At 38.8% G+C, this 20,200-nt stretch overlaps 1 protein-coding gene across 2 annotated transcripts in view; it reads right to left on the bottom strand.

Moving 5' to 3' along the window:
• Positions 1 to 20,200, bottom strand: part of taok1.L (TAO kinase 1 L homeolog) — a 44,152-nt gene that overhangs the window by 13,815 nt on the left and 10,137 nt on the right. For both annotated transcript variants that reach the window (XM_018242449.2, NM_001091105.1), the window contains 8 exon segments: positions 11,790 to 11,861; positions 8,582 to 8,683; positions 8,183 to 8,228; positions 7,632 to 7,728; positions 7,044 to 7,157; positions 6,093 to 6,184; positions 5,478 to 5,571; positions 561 to 642 (listed from right to left, as the gene is read on the bottom strand). In XM_018242449.2, coding sequence (XP_018097938.1) covers positions 561 to 642; positions 5,478 to 5,571; positions 6,093 to 6,184; positions 7,044 to 7,157; positions 7,632 to 7,728; positions 8,183 to 8,228; positions 8,582 to 8,683; positions 11,790 to 11,861 — 699 coding nt within the window.

Below are 20,200 nucleotides of genomic sequence, written 5' to 3' on the forward strand. Positions count from 1 at the left end.
CATCCCTAGTTATTTTAGTGGTATAAATGGTACTAGGTTTATATTAGGGATGCACCAAATCCACTATTTTGGATTCGGCCGAACCCCATGAATCCTTTGCGAAAGATTCAGCCAAATACCGAATCCAAACCCTAATTTGCATATGCGAATTAGGCTTGGGAAGGGGAAAATTTTTTTACTTCCTTGTTTTCTGCATATGCAAATTAGGATTTGCCGAATCCTTGCCGAATCCTGGATTCAGTGCATCCCTAGTTTATATAATTCCTGTATGTAAACTAAAACAGGTTAATGTGGTGCGGCAACTCTATGTATCTGTTTTAATTGTTATTGTGATATGTTTTATATGTTTGTTAAAAATAATATACTATAAAGAATAAAAAAAAAAAAATATGAGGTTATATAATAAAAAGGGCAAAGTTTGCTACAGGTCTATTCACCTAGAACAATCAGCAGAAAGCATTTACTGGTCTCTAACAGTAATGATTCACGCCTTCAAATATGTAAACAAAGTGGATTATCAAACAGTTCTCCTTAGTTGTCACAATACTTATTATACCAACCTTCAGCAGCTCATCCGATGTTGGTCGGTCTTGAGGGATTTTCTGGAGACATGAATCTACAAAGTTCCGGAAGAAATCAGACCTACAAAAGAAAATAAAAATGATTTATTACATTATTGAAATGAGTAGCCAAAATAAACTACCAAAAGGGTAGTACATTAAAGGAACAGTAACATGACGTCAAAAAATAAAAGTGTTTTAAAGTACTACAAATAAAATGCAGTGTTGGCAAAACTGATGTGTTTGCTTCAGAAACACTACTATTGTTTATATACATAAGCTGCTGTGTAGCAATGGGGGCAGCCATTCAAAGGAGAAAAGGTTCAGGTTACACAGCAGATAAGCTCTGTAGAACATAATGGTGTTATCTGTTATCCACTATTTAACCTGTGCCATATAGACTTTTTTCAATTTCCACCATTGCTACACAGCAGCTTATTTATATGAACTTTAGTAGTGTTTCTGAAGCAAACACATCCATTTTACCAGTGCAGCAGTAGTGATGTGCGGGCCGGTCTGATACCTGTGGGACCCGTGGGTTTACCCACGGTTCTGGCCGACCTTGCATGCATCTCCAAATGCCGGCTTCCAGTTAGTTTTTTTTAGAGACATTGCGCTTACTCGCCCCACCCCTTTTGTGATGTCATAGTGTCTATAAAAGCAAGCCGGAAGCGCAAATGCGGGCCGGCGCGGGCTAAGGGAGGGCGGGTTAGGGTCGGGGAAATCCCAACCCGCACATCACTACAGTGCAGGGCAACAGTACATGATATTTTCATTACTTTAAAACACTTATTTTTTGATGTTACTGTTCCCTTAACATTTAATACATTTATAAATATATCTGGTTAAATGAACCCATTAAGGCCAGTATGTATGTCCCTAAGACTATTGAAAGGTCACTCTGAATGCTGGTTATGTCCTCAGTTAGGAGAAGTATCGGTAATGGACACAATCTCATGCCAATCCCCCCCATCAGGATAAACTCAGAATTTTGTCAGTGGCGGATTTGGTCAATCACAGTGACAATGTAATGTCCGCATCATACAAACAGGTGAATATTAATAGCCATATACGCAAAGCTGAGGAATGTAGGAATCCACATACTAGAAAAAAAGGCAAGTATTGCAGTTATTCTAGTATGTTTATTTTTAATAACATGTATTTAGTGGGAAGCATGGAGAACAGAGACAGCTTGCTTTATTTAGCAAGGTTTTCATTTCTAAATGTGGATGTGCCACATCGTGAAATTAGGCTGGAGGCATTTGGTTAACATGCCACTTTAAGATTCTATTTTGCAGCACTAAGCTATATAGAGAGTTGTTCTTCCACGTAAAAAGGATAGGCTGGCAGGCAGCAAACTCTAACCACAGCCCCACAAGTCAACAAGACAGCTATGCGGGACATTGGTTACTAGGTGGCAACTCAACTCCTGTCAGAACCAATGAATATAAAATGCCACAAACATCCGCAGATCACTGGAGAAGATAGCTATCATGTTTCTCTAATTATGGCTCATGCCATCCACTAAAATGTGACTATGCCATTCAGCGTTGAGCAAATCTGGCCTTGAAACAGAAACAGCCACTGAGTAACGTCACACGCACCTGGTTTTACTAGTCTAACCTCAGACTTGTGTTTGTGAGAGGGTCCAGGGAAAGATGGGGTGGAGCCCAAGGGATTCGGTCATGATTTTTATATGTAGTTTTTATTTCTAAATTACAAAGTTTACACTGCAAATAATTCACTCTACTGTATAAAATGTCAATCCTGAACCAGCAAGTGTATTTTTCTTTTAATTTATAATATTAATGTGTAGGCAGCCATCTCAGGTCGTTTTGCCTGGTCATGTGCTTTTAGAAAGAGCCAGCACTTTAAAATGGAACTGCTTTCTGGCAGGCTGTTGTTTCTCCTACTCAATGTAACTGAATGTGTCGCAGTGGGACCTGGATTTTACTATGGAGTGCTGTTCTTAGGCCCTGGACACACACACGTGGTTTTTTGGCACAGTTTTTATAAAAAGCTGACCACCGCGTAAATACACTATCAGAATGTACCACTGCCTAAGCTTGAAACCTTAAGCGTATTTACACAGTGGTCGGCATTTTTAAAAACCGTGGAGCAGACCTCGTCATAAACGTGCTGAAAAACCACATGTGTGTCCATCCCCTTCGATCTACCAGGCAGCTGTTATCTTGTGTTAGGGATCTGCTATCTGGTTACCTTTGCATTGTTCTGTTGTTAGGTTGCAGCAAGGAGTGACTGACGTTTATCACAGCACAAGTCACATGACTGGGGGCAGCTGGGAAAATGACAATATGTCAAGCCCCATGTCAAATTTCAAAATAAAATATAAAAAAAATCTCTTCATTCTATTGAGAAATGGATTTCAGTGCAGAATTCTGCTGGAGCAGCACTATTAACTGATTCATTTTGGAAAAAAATGTTTTCCCATAAACAGCAGCTCTTAGCACCCACTAAGGACCATGAGGTATATAAGCCTGGCACACAAGCAAAAGAAGGTGAACTGTTCTGTTAATATAGTTATAGCAGCTGTAATCCACAACAATGAAAATCCAAATCAAGGAGATAAATATATGGAGAGATTTCTGGAGATGTTGCCCATGGCAACCAATCAGCAATTAGATTTAAACGGCCACCTATAACTCAGAGAACAAAAGAAAAGATCTGATTGGTTGCTATGGGCAACATCTCCAGAAATCTCTCCATATATTTATCTCCAATGTTAGTAAACATGCCCCCAAGTGTTAAAGTTGTCATGAACAGCAGATACAAATGCCATATATTGATAGAAGGGTCCATAGAGAGACAATGAGTGATGTCACCCCATGCACATGCTGGACAGGAGCTGGATCTCGACTTCTCTTTGCACCATTGTCATGGCGAGCAGATAGAAGTACAGTAACAAATGAACAATTTGCTATTGTTTTATAAGACACAATGCACTGGGTATCAAAGAAGGGGATGGTTCCCCACCAGCACACATAAAACACCTACTACTTACTTACTACTATGAACCTGAGATACAGAGGTAAAACATATCCTTATCCATATTATGAACTCGGAGGAGGAAAGCTACGGAGGCATTTTATTGCCAATAGATAAGCTGCAATAGTGCAAGCTACAATGCTATATTTATTCTGTAGAATGTTTTACCATACCTGAGTAAAAAGCTCTAGTGATCTAGTCTAGAAGCTCTCTGTTTGTTTAGGATAGCAGCTGCAGTATTAGCTTGGTGTGACATCACTTCCTGTCTGTTTTTTTGAGGAGTCTCTCCCTGCTCACTTATAGTTTAGGGCTCAGATTACAGCAGGGATGGGGGGAAGAGGAGCAAACTGAGCATGCTCACGCCCGGGGCAAGGAGGTTTAAGCTGAAGGCAGGAAGTCTGATACAGAAGCCCATGTGTACGCAATACAAGGAAAGAAATACTGTGTTTCTTTTGACTCAGAGCAGCATTACTTTGAGGGTTTACTGGTATATTTAGGTAGAGCTTTCTGATAAGGCTTACTTAGTTTTAGCCTTTCCTTCTCCTTTAAATGAAAAAGATGGTTATAATAATTGTAAATGCTGGAAAATGTGGAAGCAGAGTATCTGGTAACCTTCAAAATTCTGTGCAGACCGCAAGCATCACTAAGGTATGATCATCTTTAATATTTCACTGATGTTGCAGACAAAGGGCACTACAACTACTGGGGTTGCGATTGCACCAGGGTCCTCCCTCATTAATTTTGTTACTGCAGGACCGCCATCAGAAATCGCAGGGCCCCGTACGACAAAATTTCCTGGGCCCCCTGGGCTGCGCCCACCGCAAGCTCCACCTACAGGTCCGCCCTCCCCACCACACAGTAAAAAAACAAAAAAAATATTGGTGGCTAGGGCTCCCACATGTTAATAAAAAATAAAAAGTATTGGTGGTCAGGGCCCCCCATAAAATCTTTTATAAATCTAACATTTGGGAGCACATTTACTTAGCTCAAGTGAAGGAATAGAATAAAAAATAAAAATACTTCTTTTTTTTGGCTACTTCGACCTTCGACTATTCGATTCGAACTAAAAATTGTTCGACTATTTGACCATTCGATAGTCGAAGTACTGTCTCTTTAAAAAAAACTTCGACCACCTACTTCGCCACCTAAAACCTACCGAGCATCAATGTTAGCCTATGAGGAAGGTCCCTTTAGGCTTTCTAGACAATTTCTGATCGAAGGAAAATCGTTTGATCGATGAATTAAAATCCTTAAAATTGTTCGATTCGAAGGATTTAATCGTTCGATCGAACGATTATTCCTTTGATCGTTCGATCGAATAGCGCTAAATCCTTTGACTTCGATATTCGAAGTCGAAGGATTTAACTTCAATAGTCGAATATCGAGGGTTAATTCATCGATATTCAACCAATAGTGAATGTGCCCCAAAGTGTCTCTTTATGTTAGATTAACATTTAAAAACATTAGCATGTAGTCAGCTGAACGATCAATGTTGCCACTGGTAATATATCTGTATTTCACAGAAGTTGCAGGTTGTCTAACGTTTCAGCTTTCTTACAGGAACCAGTTCTGGAACTTTAGGTATGCACCGAATCCATTCGGTCAAAACCCCAAACCTTCTCAAAAGATTCGTCCGAATACCAAACCAAATCCTAATTTGCAAAAGGCAAACTTTCTTGTTTTGTGACAAAAAGTCACGAGATTTCCCTCCCCGCTCCTAATATGCATATGCAAATTCGAATTTGGTTCGGACATGCAGAAGGATTCGGCCGAATCCTGCTGAAAAAGGCTGAATCCTGGATTTGGTGCATCCCTAAACTTTATAGCTCAACATAGTAATTTCCATAGTAAAAAAATATAATGCACTAGTGGCGCTTTCTAAACATTATGGTATTCATAGAGAATACTCACCATTCATTAGACTGAAGCGTGGGGGACTCATTCTGCGCTATGTGGTATAAGGCACTCATTGCATTCATGTTAAACAAAGGAGGTTTCCTTTCAGCTACGGAACAAAAAATATAATCAGATATGATACAGGTTCCTATTAAATTCACTGATATACAGAGCAAATGTTTTTAGCAATCGGTTGATAAATTAGACACTTTGGACATTAAATATTAACCTACCTTTCAGTTTTTGTCTGCTGATTGGAACATCCCTAAGGAAGGTCACTTGCGAGTGACCGAAACATTTGATTTTTAATAATTTCAACACTATAATAAATAAGTTCCACTGAGTGCAGTCCCTGACGTTTGCTTTATAACGAGTGTGGATATATGATAGATAAATGTAATTTTTTTGGAACCAAGTGCAAGATTTTAGCTAAACGGCACTAGGAGGGGGAAGTAGGTGTATTAAACGGACAGAACACTATAAATCCACTATGTATACCTTTATTTAACAGCACTAAGGTATACACAGGGTTATACATTTTTATATCTATGTTTTGTGTTATGATACCATATAGAGGATATTAATCTGTAGCTATAATTTTGTAGGGTAAATAAAAGTTTGTGGAATTACCTAATTCGATACATGTGATCCCAAGAGACCAGACATCCACTTTGCCATCGTACTGCCCTTCATCCATGGCTAAAATGACTTCAGGGGCCATCCTAAAATAAGCAGGCAAGAAGCAATTACCTTTATGCACATTAAAAGACAAAAGAATGCACGAGCAAACAGAATACTTTTTTTCCTGTAAATTGTTCCTACACTTTACAAGGCTACCACTTTTTAGGGGTTATTCTGAAAGATCGAAAATCAAGTGCAAGAGAACTAAGGGGCAATACAAGCTGCCCTCTGCCCGTTTAGAATCTAGCATGGCCTAATGCAGGCCGACACTGAAGCTTAATTAAAGGAGAACTGACCTCTAAAAAATGAATGTGGCTAAAAATGCCAAATATTATATACTGCACTTATTGCAGCAGCCTAAAGTTTCAGTTTGTCAATAGCAGCAATGATCCAGGACTTCAGACTTGTCACAGGGGGTCACCATCTTGGAAAGTGTCTGTGACACTCACATGCTCAGTGGGCTCTGAGCAGCTGTTGAGAAGCTGAGCTTAGGGGTCGTTACAAATTATCAAACAGAAAATGAGGTTGGCCTGTAATATAAGCTGATGCTACAGGGCTGATTATTAAATTCTGATGCTAGTTGCTGGTTTATGTGCTGCCATGTAATAATTATTTGTATTAATTACTAATCAGCCTTATATTGTGACTTTTATAGTCTCTGTGTACTGTATATTGTGAGTGGGTCCCTAAGCTCAGTAAGAAAAGCAGCTGAAAAGAAGATGGGGAGCTACTGGGGCATATATATTCAGCAACCCTAGTGTTAGAAATAGACAGTTAGGGTAGCAGACACTCTTCATCTGAGGTGAAGTAACTTATGGCAAAAAAAACCAAAAGCCTAGAAAATATGTTGAGCGTCAAAGGTCATCACTACAGAAATACAAGCCTCGTCCAATTTCTCACCAATATGGAGTCCCCACAAAAGAATTGGCAGGAGATGCTATCGAAGCGGACCCAAAGTCAGCAAGTTTCACCTGACCTGGCTCTGTGAGAAGAATATTCCCTGCTTTGATATCTCTGAAAGAAAATAAGACTGTTATAGTGGTTAAAAGAAAAAAAAAATCCCATTTCTATGGAAAATAGTATTATCAACCTCAACACACACATTGATACAATACATACAGGTATGGGGCCTGTTAAAATTTGGATTATTTGGATAAAATTGATTCTATGGGAGACATTCCGTAATTCTGAACTTTCTGGATAATAGGTTTCCGGATAACGAACCCCATAACCTGTAACACCATTACTTATACTTTACTGGAAAGCTAACCTCGGATAAGATCTAGGAACAGGCAAAACATTTTTTTCCTATGTATATTTAACAGTAGCACAAACTAATGAGTCTTTTATTCAAATACCCTTGTTCACATACCAATAAATGTAAAAAGTGTAATATTTGACAATGTGCCTAAAATAAACTTTTTCTTTAATATACCAAGTACATCTATGCTCATTTGATTATTGCATTAAGCACAATTATGCACTTACCTATGGATCAAATTATGAGAATGTAAATAAGATAATCCCTGCAATGCCCCATGGGTGATTGCTGCTATTTCTATTTCTTGCAATGGCTTTTTATGTACTGCAACAAAAACATAAAAAAGTATATCATGTACCATGAAATATACAGAATTTGTGCTAAAGAAACACCCAGCAGGTTTTGACTGCTCTAACCCCTAAGGGACTTAGCACATGGGCAGATTCAGGGTGATTTAGTCGCCTGGCAACTAATCGCCTCTTCTGCGGGGCGACAACCTCCCCAAACTGCCTTCCGCCTGCTATAATGAGAAAACGCCAATGCACTCGCGGCACTTTAATTTCCGTAGTCCCCCGAAGTTGCCTCACTAGGAAACTTTGGCCGACTTTGGAAATCGAAGCGCCGCGAATGTATTGGCGCTGGCATTTTGTCATTATAGCAGGTGGAAGGCAGTTCGGGGAGATTGTCGCCCCGCAGAAGAGTCGATTAGTCGCCAGGCGACCAAATCTCCCCGAATCTGCCCTTGTGCTAATGCCCTTAATCATAAAATACAAATTACCTTCTAGTAAGTCTGATGCAGATCCTAGGCAATACTCCATGACCAGCTGGGAAAGAAAGAAGGTAAATAGTGCATTAACTTTCTGTATATATATATTAAGGTTTAAATGTATTGGATTAAATCTATATTTCTTAGGAGTTTCCATAAACAAGATTATAAATATTGCTACAAGAGGTGGCTGTGACTGTATACATGCTCTGGCGTTCCGCTGATTGAAATACTTGTCAACCATTTTGCTCATTCCCCCATATGGCTTACTGTGTAGTTTTCACACCTTTATTTACCCCAAGGATTTCCTTGTATCAATATGATATCAATACTGTGTACAGACAGACAGGCAGATTTACTCATTTATACAAGAAATGATTTTACGAGTTCATAAATTGAAACGTCTCTTACCCACGCCGTGTGCTCCCTTAAATAGCAGCCTTTGTACTCTATACTGTTGGGGTGTTTTATCCTTTGTAGAAACTTCACTTCTTTGACGATGTCCTGCCATTTCTACAAAAATATATATTTATGTACATTAAAATATAAATGTTTATCATATATGAATATAAAAATACAAAATTTCAGAAAAAAAAAAATTAAAGGACATTTAGGGGCCCATTCATTAAGTTCGAGTGAAGGAATAGAAGAAAAAAAACTTCGAATTTCGAAGTGTTTTTTTGGCTACTTCGACCATCGAATGGGCTACTTCGACTACGACTTTGAATCGAACAATTCGAACTAAAAATCGTTCGACTATTCGACCATTTGATAGTCGAAGTACTGTCTCTTTAAGAAAAAACTTCGACCTCCTACTTCGCCATCTAAAAGCTACCAAACTCAATGTTAGCCTATGGGGAATGTCCCCATAGACTTGCCTAACTTTTTTTGGTCGAAGGATAATCCTTCAATTGTTAGATTAAAATTCTTCGAATCGTTTGATTCGAAGGATTTAATCGTTCTATCGAACGATTATTCCTTCAATCGTTCGATCGAAGTATTTGCGCAAAATTCTTTGACTTCGATATTCGAAGTCGAAGGATTTTCATTCCCCAGTTGAATATCGAGGGTTAATTAACCCTCGATATTTGACCCTCGATGCATCTGCCCCTCATTGTAATGTAAAAGACGTTTATGAAGTAAAGCAAAGATAAAAAAAATCAATAAAAAAAATCAATTGCAGCTTCACAGTCATAGCAATGTTAAGTGCTACTAGAGTTTTTTTTAGAGTTTTTTTATGCACAAGGCCATATTTTTAGGTGATAGCCATGGGTGAGTTATGCTTGTGACACTTCTATATTACATTAATCTGTGGTGTTTGGATCCCTGCTAATAAATGGAAATGGAAACACGATGTGCCAGAGACTATGTTTACATTAACCCTATGAATTGCCTCACTTAATACGATCTTACAATTGGAAAATGATTGTAAAGCAGAATTGAATGCTAGGATTATGTCAGGAGTCACCCAACAAAAACAGAAGTAAAACTCCCCGTATACACTGCCATAAAAGGGAGTGTGAACTTTATATGTTGCAGTTCTTTCTGTTCCATAACAGTTGTCAGATTTACAACTGCCCTACACAACAAAATGTTCCACACTCCCTATTCTGAAAAGACCTGGACTTTTTGTTGTTTTAGTTACCCTTTAAAATTTTACTTCTAAAAGTAGAATCATGTAAAGAATGTTAAAGGAAAAGGAAAGTTAAACTAAAGAAGTAGGCTAAAAATGTTGTACATTATGTTTTGGGCAACCACAGCCCTTTAGCAGTAAAGATCTGTGTTTCCAAAGATGCCCCAGTAGCTCCCCGTCTTCTTTTCTGCTGATTCACTGCACATGCTCTGTGCTGCTGTCAGTTACTGAGTTTAGGGACCCACTCACAATATACAGTACACATAGAATAGAAATGTCACAATATAAGGCTGATTAGTAATTAATACAGATAATTACTACATGGCAGCACAGAAACCAGTGCAATTAGCATCAGAATAGGAGCCTATGAGTAAGTGCCCCTATAGGCACGAAACGCGTTAGGTCTTCATGTCCTAATACATTTTTCTACTTTTTATATTCGTCTCTTTATTTTTGGAGATCGTCACATCCTTTGGATACAGTGTTTTTGGTTTTTGCACCTTGGGACTGAGGTGAACTGTGAGTGTTTTCTCCTTATTATTTCTTCCATTTCCGTATATATTTTTGTATTTTTACTCATTGAACATTTATTTGCTGAGTGGTACCATAGAAATTTTTTGTTATGTGGCAGTAGCACAAACCAAAGTATTTTCAGGGGTTGATATCACTCCAACTTGCAGTACAGCAGTAAAGAGTGACTGAAGTTTATCAGAGCACAAGTCACATGACTGGGGGCAGCTGGAAAACGAAAACAATATGTCTAGCCCCATGCCAGATTTCAATATTAAATATAAAAAAATCTGTTTGCTCTTTTGAGAAATGGATTCCAGTGCAGAATTCTGCTGGAACAGCACTATTAACTGATGCATTTTGAAAAAAAATTTTTTCCCATGACAGTATCCCTTTAATCAGCACCAACCCTCATCTGGAAAATGTTGGCATGGAGGACCTGCACCTAACCTGTACCAGCATCTTCTGGCTCTTTACATTAATTCTGTGTTTGCCTCTGGTTCCAAGACATAGAATCAATGGAGGACTGTACTTCCCTAGTTTGACCCACACCCAACCCTAACCTGTAATGGTTGGCCAAATTTCAACTCAGATCTGCACAAACCCGTGCGTCAACCCTCAATCACCATTACTCAGCAGTATTGTTAAAATGGATAAAGTGCATGGATCCGTTATCCAGAAAGCTCAGATTTACCAAAAGGCCGTTTCCCATAGGCCTCATTTATCCAAATAATCCAATTTTAACTTTTCTTTTTCTCTGTAATAATAAAACAGTACCTTGTACTTGATCCAAACTAAGATACAATTAATCCCTATTGGATGCAAAACCAGCCTATTGTTTATTTAATATTTGCAGTCTAGTAGACTTATGGTACGAAGATCCAAATTACAGAAAGATCTGTTATCTGGAACACCACAGGTCCCAATAATTCTGGATAACAGGTCCCATACCTGCAGAATAAAATGTAAATCCAGCACTGGCTACAACTTGCTTAATTTCAGGAAGTATACATGTATGAGAAGTGTGTGTGACACAAGCCTTTATCCTTCTTTCCTTGACTGGTAATGTCTGCCCTACTTTGTTTGCATATGGTTTTCCAGACACAGTTTTCCTTACATTTTCCTGTATAATGGCATTTTATTTATACAAGCAACCAGGCCTGGACAGAGATTCAAAATAGGCCCTGGCATTTCAGGCACACAGAGGCCCAAACAGGCCACACAGCAGCCCCAACAGCCTCCCACCAGCCCAATAGATAGTGAGTTTCTATGGCCACTTACAGCAGCCCCTCTGGCATTTGCCAGAACCCCCAGATTGCCAGTCCAGGCCTGCAAGCAACTGAAGAAAATCAGGTTTTCCTTTTTTAAACAGTGCACATGGAAACAAACCTTTTCCTTTACATTGGGGGACATGAAGTTACGTTTTCTTTTGCACACTCATCATTATCTATGAACAAAGAATAAAGGGGGACGTACCTCATTGGACTGCTTCCCACTATAGGACATTTTCTTGATGGCAACCACTTCTCTAGTGCTCGCATCATGTGCCTGAAAAAGAAGAAGAGAGTATTTAATACAATGTTTAAGAATCATCTTGGTTTATACTGTAGGAGGTAATAGCCTCTAATGAGTTACTTTACAGCTCTAATTCACTTTTATCATATATAAAGTTTCATACTGAAATAAACACTCATCAGTTAAAGGGGTGCTTCACCCCTAGGTTAACTTTTATCACGTTTTCAATTGCTCTTCATTGTTTGCCTTCCTCTTCTGACTCTAACCAGTTTTCAAATGAGGGTCACGGACCCTGCCAGCCAAAAAACATTGCTTTGTGAGGCTACAATTTTATTGTCATTGTTACTATTTATTAGGGATGCACTGAATCCAGGGTTCGGTCGAGATTCGGCCTTTTACAGCAGAATTCGGATTTGGTTGAATTCTTGTGCCTGGCCGAATCAAATTCTGCCTATGCAATTTTTCCTTAACCCCCCCTAACTTGCATATGCAAATTAGGATTTGGATTCGGTTCGGTATTCATCGGAATCCTTCACAAAGGATTCGGGGATTCGGCCAAATCCCAAATAGTGGATTCAGCCCTACTGTTTATTACTTTTTTCAAACCACTACTTGGGTGTTAGGCTAAATTGGACCCTTCCACCAGATAGCTGCTGAAATTGCAAAACGGAGAGCTGTTAAATCAAAAGCTAAATAGTTAAAAAAAAAAGGCAAATAATTAAAGAAATATGAAGACCAACGCCAAATTATTTCAGCCATTACTGCTGCCAGAACATGACAGCCATTTTTCTGAGTGATACACACAACCTTCTGCCCCCTTATTAATTCACATGAACTATAACGGATAGTCATCGGTTACATATGTCAGTGTCTTCTCAGGAAAAGCGTGCAATGTAATAACAGCCTCAGGGAAAGGTTCATCACACCGGCAATGCAAATTTTAATACAGTTTTGAGTGGGTGGGTGGGGAAGATTTTTTCAAGGTGTTCAAAAGAATCCATCGATCTCAGAAGAGGAAAATGAAGTTGATCTCACACCTAGTGGGAATAAAGAACAACCATGCTAACATAATGAATCCTGCTAGTCATTAAAGGAAAGTTTTACCCCCAAAATTAATATTTAAACAACAGTTTATATCATATTAAGTGACATATTAAAGAATCTTACCAAACTGGTCTATATATTTAAGTAAATATTGCACTTTTACATCTCTTGCCTTGAACCACCATTTTGTGATGGTCTGTGTGCTGCCTCAGAGATCACCTGACCAGAAATACTGCAACTCTAAAGGTGGCCATAGACGCACAGATAATATCGTACAAAAAAAATTTCGTACGATATTCGGTGCGTGTATGGTGGGAAAACAGCCGACCGATATCGGCAGAAGACTTTGATATTGGTCAATTGGGCTGGACAGAAAATTTTGATTGGGTGCCTTTGAAGGAACCCAAACATCGGCCATTGTTAGTGCTGAATCGTCAGATACAGGTAGAATTCTATTGATTCCGAATTCTAAATCCGACGATTCAGCTCTACACGTGTGTGTTGAAACAATCAATCTTTCTTGGAAAGATCTTTTCCAAGAAAGATCAGATCGCAATTGTTACATCTATGGCCACCTGTAACAGGAAGAAGTGTGGAAGCAAAAGACAGAACTCTGTCTGTTAATTGGCTCGTGTAACCTAACATGTATGGTTTGTTTGTGTGCACTGTGAATCATACGATCCAAGGAGACGGCCCTTATTTTTTAAAATGGCAGTTTTCCATTTAGGATTATCCAATGGCACATACTACTAAAAAAGTATATCATAATAAAAAAAATAGTTTATTTACATGAAGCAGGTTTTACACATGAGCTGTTTTATGCAATATCTTTTTAGAGACCTACATTATTTGGGGGGGTATAGTTTTCCTTTAACGGCCTAGGGCATGGGTCCCCAACCTATTTTACCCAATGAGCCACATTCCAATGGAAAAAGACTTGGGGACAACACAAGCATGAAAAAGTTCCAGCAGGTCCAAATAAGAGCTGTGATTGGCTATTTGGTTTCCCCTATGTAGATTGTCAGCCTACAGGAGGCTCTATTTGGCAGTACATCTGGTTTTTATGCAACTAAAACTTGCCTCCAAGCCAAGAATTAAAAAACAATCACCTGCTTTGAGGCCACAGGGAGCAACATCCAAGGGGTTGCTTGTGAGTCTCTGGTCTACACTGGTTACAAGAAGTAATGGCTGCCACATTCAGTGACTGGCAGCTGTGAATTGCAACACGTCAGTTCATATTTTGGTTTACTAAAATATTAAAAATTTCAACATTACATAATTACACTTTTTGATATTCCCATCTTATTTGCTCATGCTTGAATTGTGCTATGATATCTTCTATCACATTTGATCTTCATTTATTATCTTTTTGTTTGCCGCTCAACTTTCCCCCTGGCACCACATTGACTTGGTCTTCCAAGTCACATGTATCTTTATTGTTAGGGATGCACCCAAACCCAAATACTTCATGAAAGACTGGGAGAATCCCGAACCGCAATGTGCATATGCAAAGTATGGTCAGGAAGGGTTAAAGTGTAGCGGCAGTTACATGTGCAGCAAAAAAAATGTACTTCCTTGCTTGTGTGACAAACAGTTTTAAGGATTCAGATTCGGTTTGGCCAGGCACTTGGATTCAGCCAAATCCTGCTGAAAAAGGCAAATCCTGATTTGGTGCATCCCTTGTAGGTCAATAGAGGAGTACTATTTTCTGCTCTGTGAGTGATACAAGCTTCAAATGATACAAATAAATGTGTCTTGCCCTTAAAGAATCTGAAAATGTATTTGGAATATGCGAGTATCTGTAAAGGTGGCCATACAACCTTTGGAGTCAGCACCTCGGTTTTTTGGTGCACTCTAGGGACTTGCCAAACCGATATCTGGCCTTAAGGTGGGCATATCATTGAGTGATCTGCTTGCTTGGCAACCTCACCAAACAAGCAGATCTTCCCATGTATGGCCAGCTTTAAATGTGACCCATGCATTTTCAAACTTGGTGGTAGACGACTAAACACTTGAACTGCTGCCATTCATAGCTTCCAACAACTCATATAGTTAAAAAAAAAAAAAAAAACATTATCCAGCATGTTCAAGAGGTAACTATATAACCTGTGAGTTGATTCCCATATGAATAAATAGGAGGGAAGGGAACAATTCTGAAATTTTTGTTCCTTGACACACTAGAAATGCTTGGGCTTCAAACTGGAATTCCCTCTTGTGCCATTACCTTCCCAATGTCTCATGGATGCAGTGTTATAATGTAATTACTGTAAACACTGTTAGAATAAGAATCCCTGATTTCATCATGGCTCTTCTGGGAATATTTCCAAAATAAAACTCTTCAAAAAAAAAAAAAGCCACTACTTAAATGGCTAAATTGAAAAACACAGGAAACAATTGCACAAGAATATATCGTACCATACTCATACGTGTTCTTACTGGCTCAAATACTTCTACAGAACTTAAAGGACCAGTAAAAAAAAAAATAGCTAAGTCTTTTATTAAGAATTAAGTCTTTAAATGTGTCTTGGTGGGGTTTTTTTTTCGTTATGTAGAAACAAATTTTTTTTATGTTACTGGTCTTTTAAGAACTAATAATTCCGTTTTTTTAGTGATTTCCTTTTTCTCTGTAATAAAAAACTTGTATTTACTTAATCCCAACTAAGATATAATCAATCCTAATTGGAGGCTAAACAAACCTATTGGCTTTATTTAATGTTTAAATTATATTTCAGTAGACTAAAACTACAGAAAGAGCCCTTATCCGGAAAAAACCCCAGGTCCTGAGCATAACAGATCCAATACCTGTATCAGAAACGGTACTAATGATTTTTACTGGCTGAACAGGGCAACCCTTCTTTTGTGCTGATAACTTAATGATGCACAAAGCAATTTTACAAACTTCATATACTCATCTGTCAGAAATAGCTTTTTAATATCCACTGTATTGTGGCAAATTAATGAATGGAGCACTCGTAAATAGCTCCAACACTGAACACTGAGTCTAAAGCACAAGATGTGAATATTTCTTCAGCTTTCTGAAGGTGACAAATAGGAAAAAAAATGTCAGGCCACAAATCTTCCAGGGTGGAAAAGAAAGAATAGCACCATCCCAGTGGATGAGATTCCCAGTTAATAGCAGAATAAAGTCAGAAAATAAGAATATATTGAGAATGAGGAATGGGAAAGAAAAGCAGAATAGCAGAAGTAACGATGGTTAAGAAATGAACCTGAGATGAATGAGAAGGGTGACTAAAGCAGATGGAGAAGGGGAAGGAGCACAGAAAGAGAGAGACAAAAATAGAAAACAGAGGGGAAAACCAGAAGCGTGGAGGAATCACATAAGGCAGGCAACTTGCCAACGTTGCAATGTAGGGACATGGAGGATGGGGTTGGGTAAGAGTATTTCCTTTGTTTGCCGACATGAATCTGGTCCAGAAAAATTCAGTTTAAGGGGTGAAAGGCTGCAACAGGGGTTACAATCAACTTGATTGTAACTGCAGTGTCTGGCAGCACTATGGAATAAAATGGGATCACCCCTGTTGCAGCATACTAAGGTATTGCCGTTTTTTCTACATTTGGACATGAATCTGGTGCCTGAGGATACATGGAGCTATACCATGTGAAGCGCGTTAGGCTCTCTTTTCCTATATGCTTACTGGACTTCTTAAGTCGCCATTTTGGTGTTTTTAACCTTTTTAATACAATTTATCACACTATGGGGGTTATTGATTAAAGGAATTGTTCAGTATAAAACTAAAAACTGGGTAAATAGATACAGTAGACCGTGCTAAATGAAAAATGTTCCTTATATAGTTAGTTAGCCAATAATGTAATCTATAAAGACTGGAGTGACTGGATGTCCAACATAATAGCCAGAACACTACTTACTGCTTTTCAGCTCTCTTGGTTTCCACTGATTGGTAACCAGACAATAACCAATCGGTTATTTAAGGGGGGGCCCCATGGGTCATAACCTGTGCCGTTTCTAATGAAAGCGCCGTCTGAGGCGGCTCCTGCAATGCCGCTCCCCCCTCGCTGGCTTATATGTCTGGAAGGGAGGCAGGAACACTAATGCAGAGAGCGCAATTGTGCTCTCTCGCAATAGTAAAGCCTAATTAGTGTTCTGGCTTTTATGTTAGACATCCAGTCACTCCAGCCTTTATACATTACATTTCTGGGTAACTATATTAGAAACATTTTTTATTTTGCACATCTATTTGCCCAGTTTTTACTTTTACCCTGAACTGTTCAGAATGCCACATACCCTGAAAAATTCATGTTTTTTTAACTAGAAAATACGAATTTTCAGTGGAAAAAAATCCACAAAGTTTTCATGATTTATTACACGCCGAATATGGAAAAAGTCCCAATCCGAAAATCCGGCATCTCAGAACTGCCAAGGTTGCATATAAGTCAATGGGAGAAGTCCCGAAGATATCTTGATCTGCACTGGGTTTCGTGCAATAATCTGAAGTTTTCATGGTTTTCGGGCAAAAATCCAAAAAAAATGTCACATTTTTTCAGGGTTTTTTTTCCTGCACAGGAAGTTTTCGGGAAATTGTATTGATAATGATGGGAGAGGACCCTCCCGTAATTTGAAGTAATGGTTATGCCATTCAAAGAGTTTCAATGGAGTTCATGAGCAGTGTGGGGGCCATAAAAATAACTTGGGAGTTGGCCTCCACTTGGACAGCCCTATTTAGGGGCGATTTTAAGCATTTAGTCAGTGAAGCATTCTGTAACTCCATGGGTGGTAAAAAACATGCAAAACAGTCCTCACATATTTTAGATAATTGTCACTTTCTTGACAGATGATAATATACGTTTTCACTCAATAACCACTAACCAACAGTGAAGTGAAGTCTGTGAACCCTTTGGAGTTTTCACATTTCCTTTACAAATATGAACTTAACTATGATCTGTTTCTCATGTAAGTCCTAAAACTAGATAATGAAAACAATGATAACAATTTTCAATGCTGCTGGATCCCCGACTAATATCCATATTACAAGCATGTTGGTCTGGATCAGTGGGGCACTATACACGCACAGGTAATCACATGAAGATGTTATCTGTGTGCCTGTAAAGGAATAGGACCGGTTAACCAGAATGCTTTTCCAGATAAGGGGTCTCTCTCTAATTTGCATATCCATACTTTAAAAGTCAATTAAAGAATGATTTAAACATTAAATAGACTGAATAGCATTGTTTTATATCAAACAAGGACTTGGTTGATCAGCTACAGGGCACTGTTTTATAATATTAGAGAGAAAAATGAATATCTGATTAAAACGGACTCTATGGAAGATGACCTTCCTTTAATTTGGAGCTTTCTGGATAACGGGTTACCAGAGAACAGATCCCATACATACCCGTACTACTTGTATTTTGTGATGTGATGTGCCCCGTACTTAAAGGAAAAAAATTAAAAGTGATTTAAAGTAATGCAAATATAATTTACTGTTGTCCTGCACTGATAAAACTGGTGTTTTTGCGTCAGAAACGCTACAACGGTTTATTTAACAAAGCTGCTATGTAGCCATGGGGGAAACCATTCAAAGTTGAAAAAGGAGAAAAGGAACGGGATACACAGCAGATAACAGTTAAGCTCTGTAGTATACAATGGGAACTTATCTGTTATCTACTGTGCTTGAATGGCTGCCCCCATGACTACACAGCAGCTTGTATATAATTAATAGTTGTGTTTCTGAAACAAATATACCAATTTTAATAATGCAGAGCAACAATACATTATATTGTCATTCCTTTAAAGGACATGCACAGCCTTTATTTTCCTAGTATTTATATAAGTTGGGGATATCTTCGACACCCAAGCCACATCATTTGTACTGCAAATACCCCCTCCATTAGCCAGCGCCATCACATTTTCCTAAAACAAATAGCAGCTTCACCCGGCGGCCATTTTCCCTCTGACACATCATCAGTAACACTGAGACATGTATGCTGTAAAGTTCATGCAATGCAGAATGCAGCTTTACACAGGCACAACATACTTTGTTAAAAAGTTCTGCTGGGGCTGAGCAATGTAATGGTTAAGCTGAGCTCAGGAGAAAAAAATAGGACCAAACAGCTAGAGTATCTATAGGAACCAGCAATGGTTTCTCTTCATTGGCTGTTACTCTAGAGCAGGGGTCCACCAACCTTTTTTTACCCGTGAGCCACATTCAAATGCAAAAAGAGTTGGAGAGCAACACAAGCATAAAATAGTCCCTTGGGGTGCCAAATAAGGGCTGTGATTGGCTCTTTGGTTGCCCCTATGTGGACTGGCAGCCTACAAGAGGCTCTACTTGGTACTATACTTAGTTTTTATGCAATTAAAACTTGCTTCCAAGCCTGGAATTCAAAAATAAGCTTCTGCTTTGAGGACACAGAGAGCAACATCCAAGGGGTTGGAGAGCAACATGTTGCTCACGAGCTACTGGTTGGGGATCACTGCACTAGAGAGTGTGTTTAATAATTTGAACTGAGAAGAACTGAGCATGCTCATAAGTCAACAGCCAAAGCAAATTCCTGAGGAAGGGGGCTGAGGGGATTATAGGAGGAGAAGGATTTCTATGTGATTAAGTAACAAATAAAAAAAAAAAAATACAAAAAGTATTGTACCTATATTGGCTAACAATAAAAATACTGTACATTGCAAGCTTTTGGAGCACCAAGGCCCTTTTGACTGGCAAAATACAAATGTATTTGTTTTTTTTATTTGTTATTTTTGCTACTGGCTAACACGGTACCACAGTTTTTGTTTTATGCTATGTGATTAGGGGATGCTGCAGCCTTACTGTTAACTTTTTATCAGTTCTCTAAAGATTTCAAAGAGGCTGTTCACTGTTCTCATTTTTGTGGAGGGGGTTTACATGTCCTTTAACACCAAAATTTTTTTTTATATTTTTTAACTGTTCCTTTAAAAGTGAATGCATAGAGACTGCACTAGACAGGCACGTAGTTGCCCGACCCGAATGTTTACACCAGCGTAGTAATTGTTAGTGACATCCACTTGTATTGTGGTGAGCTGGTGCTAGTGATAAGCAGATGCTGAGCAACTGCCACTCCCATGTGTCAAGCTGCCCAATAACTGATGCAGAACATAACAACAGCTGAAAGACACGCTGAGTGTCCGCACTACTCGAGAATGCGGCCCAAACTTTTGTCTGTTTACAAATACATTCCATTGGCCCTCTGGTAACAACTAATCACCAATGTCGTTTTGTGAATAAGATCTCACACTGCAGTTCTTCAATTAAAGGGCCCGTAACACAAGGCTTTTCTATTCATATAATGTTCTGTCGTTGAAGGGTCAAATGTCATAC

The sequence above is a fragment of the Xenopus laevis genome, chromosome 2L (genome assembly GCF_017654675.1).
Source record: "Xenopus laevis strain J_2021 chromosome 2L, Xenopus_laevis_v10.1, whole genome shotgun sequence".
NCBI classification, from domain to species: domain Eukaryota; kingdom Metazoa; phylum Chordata; class Amphibia; order Anura; family Pipidae; genus Xenopus; species Xenopus laevis.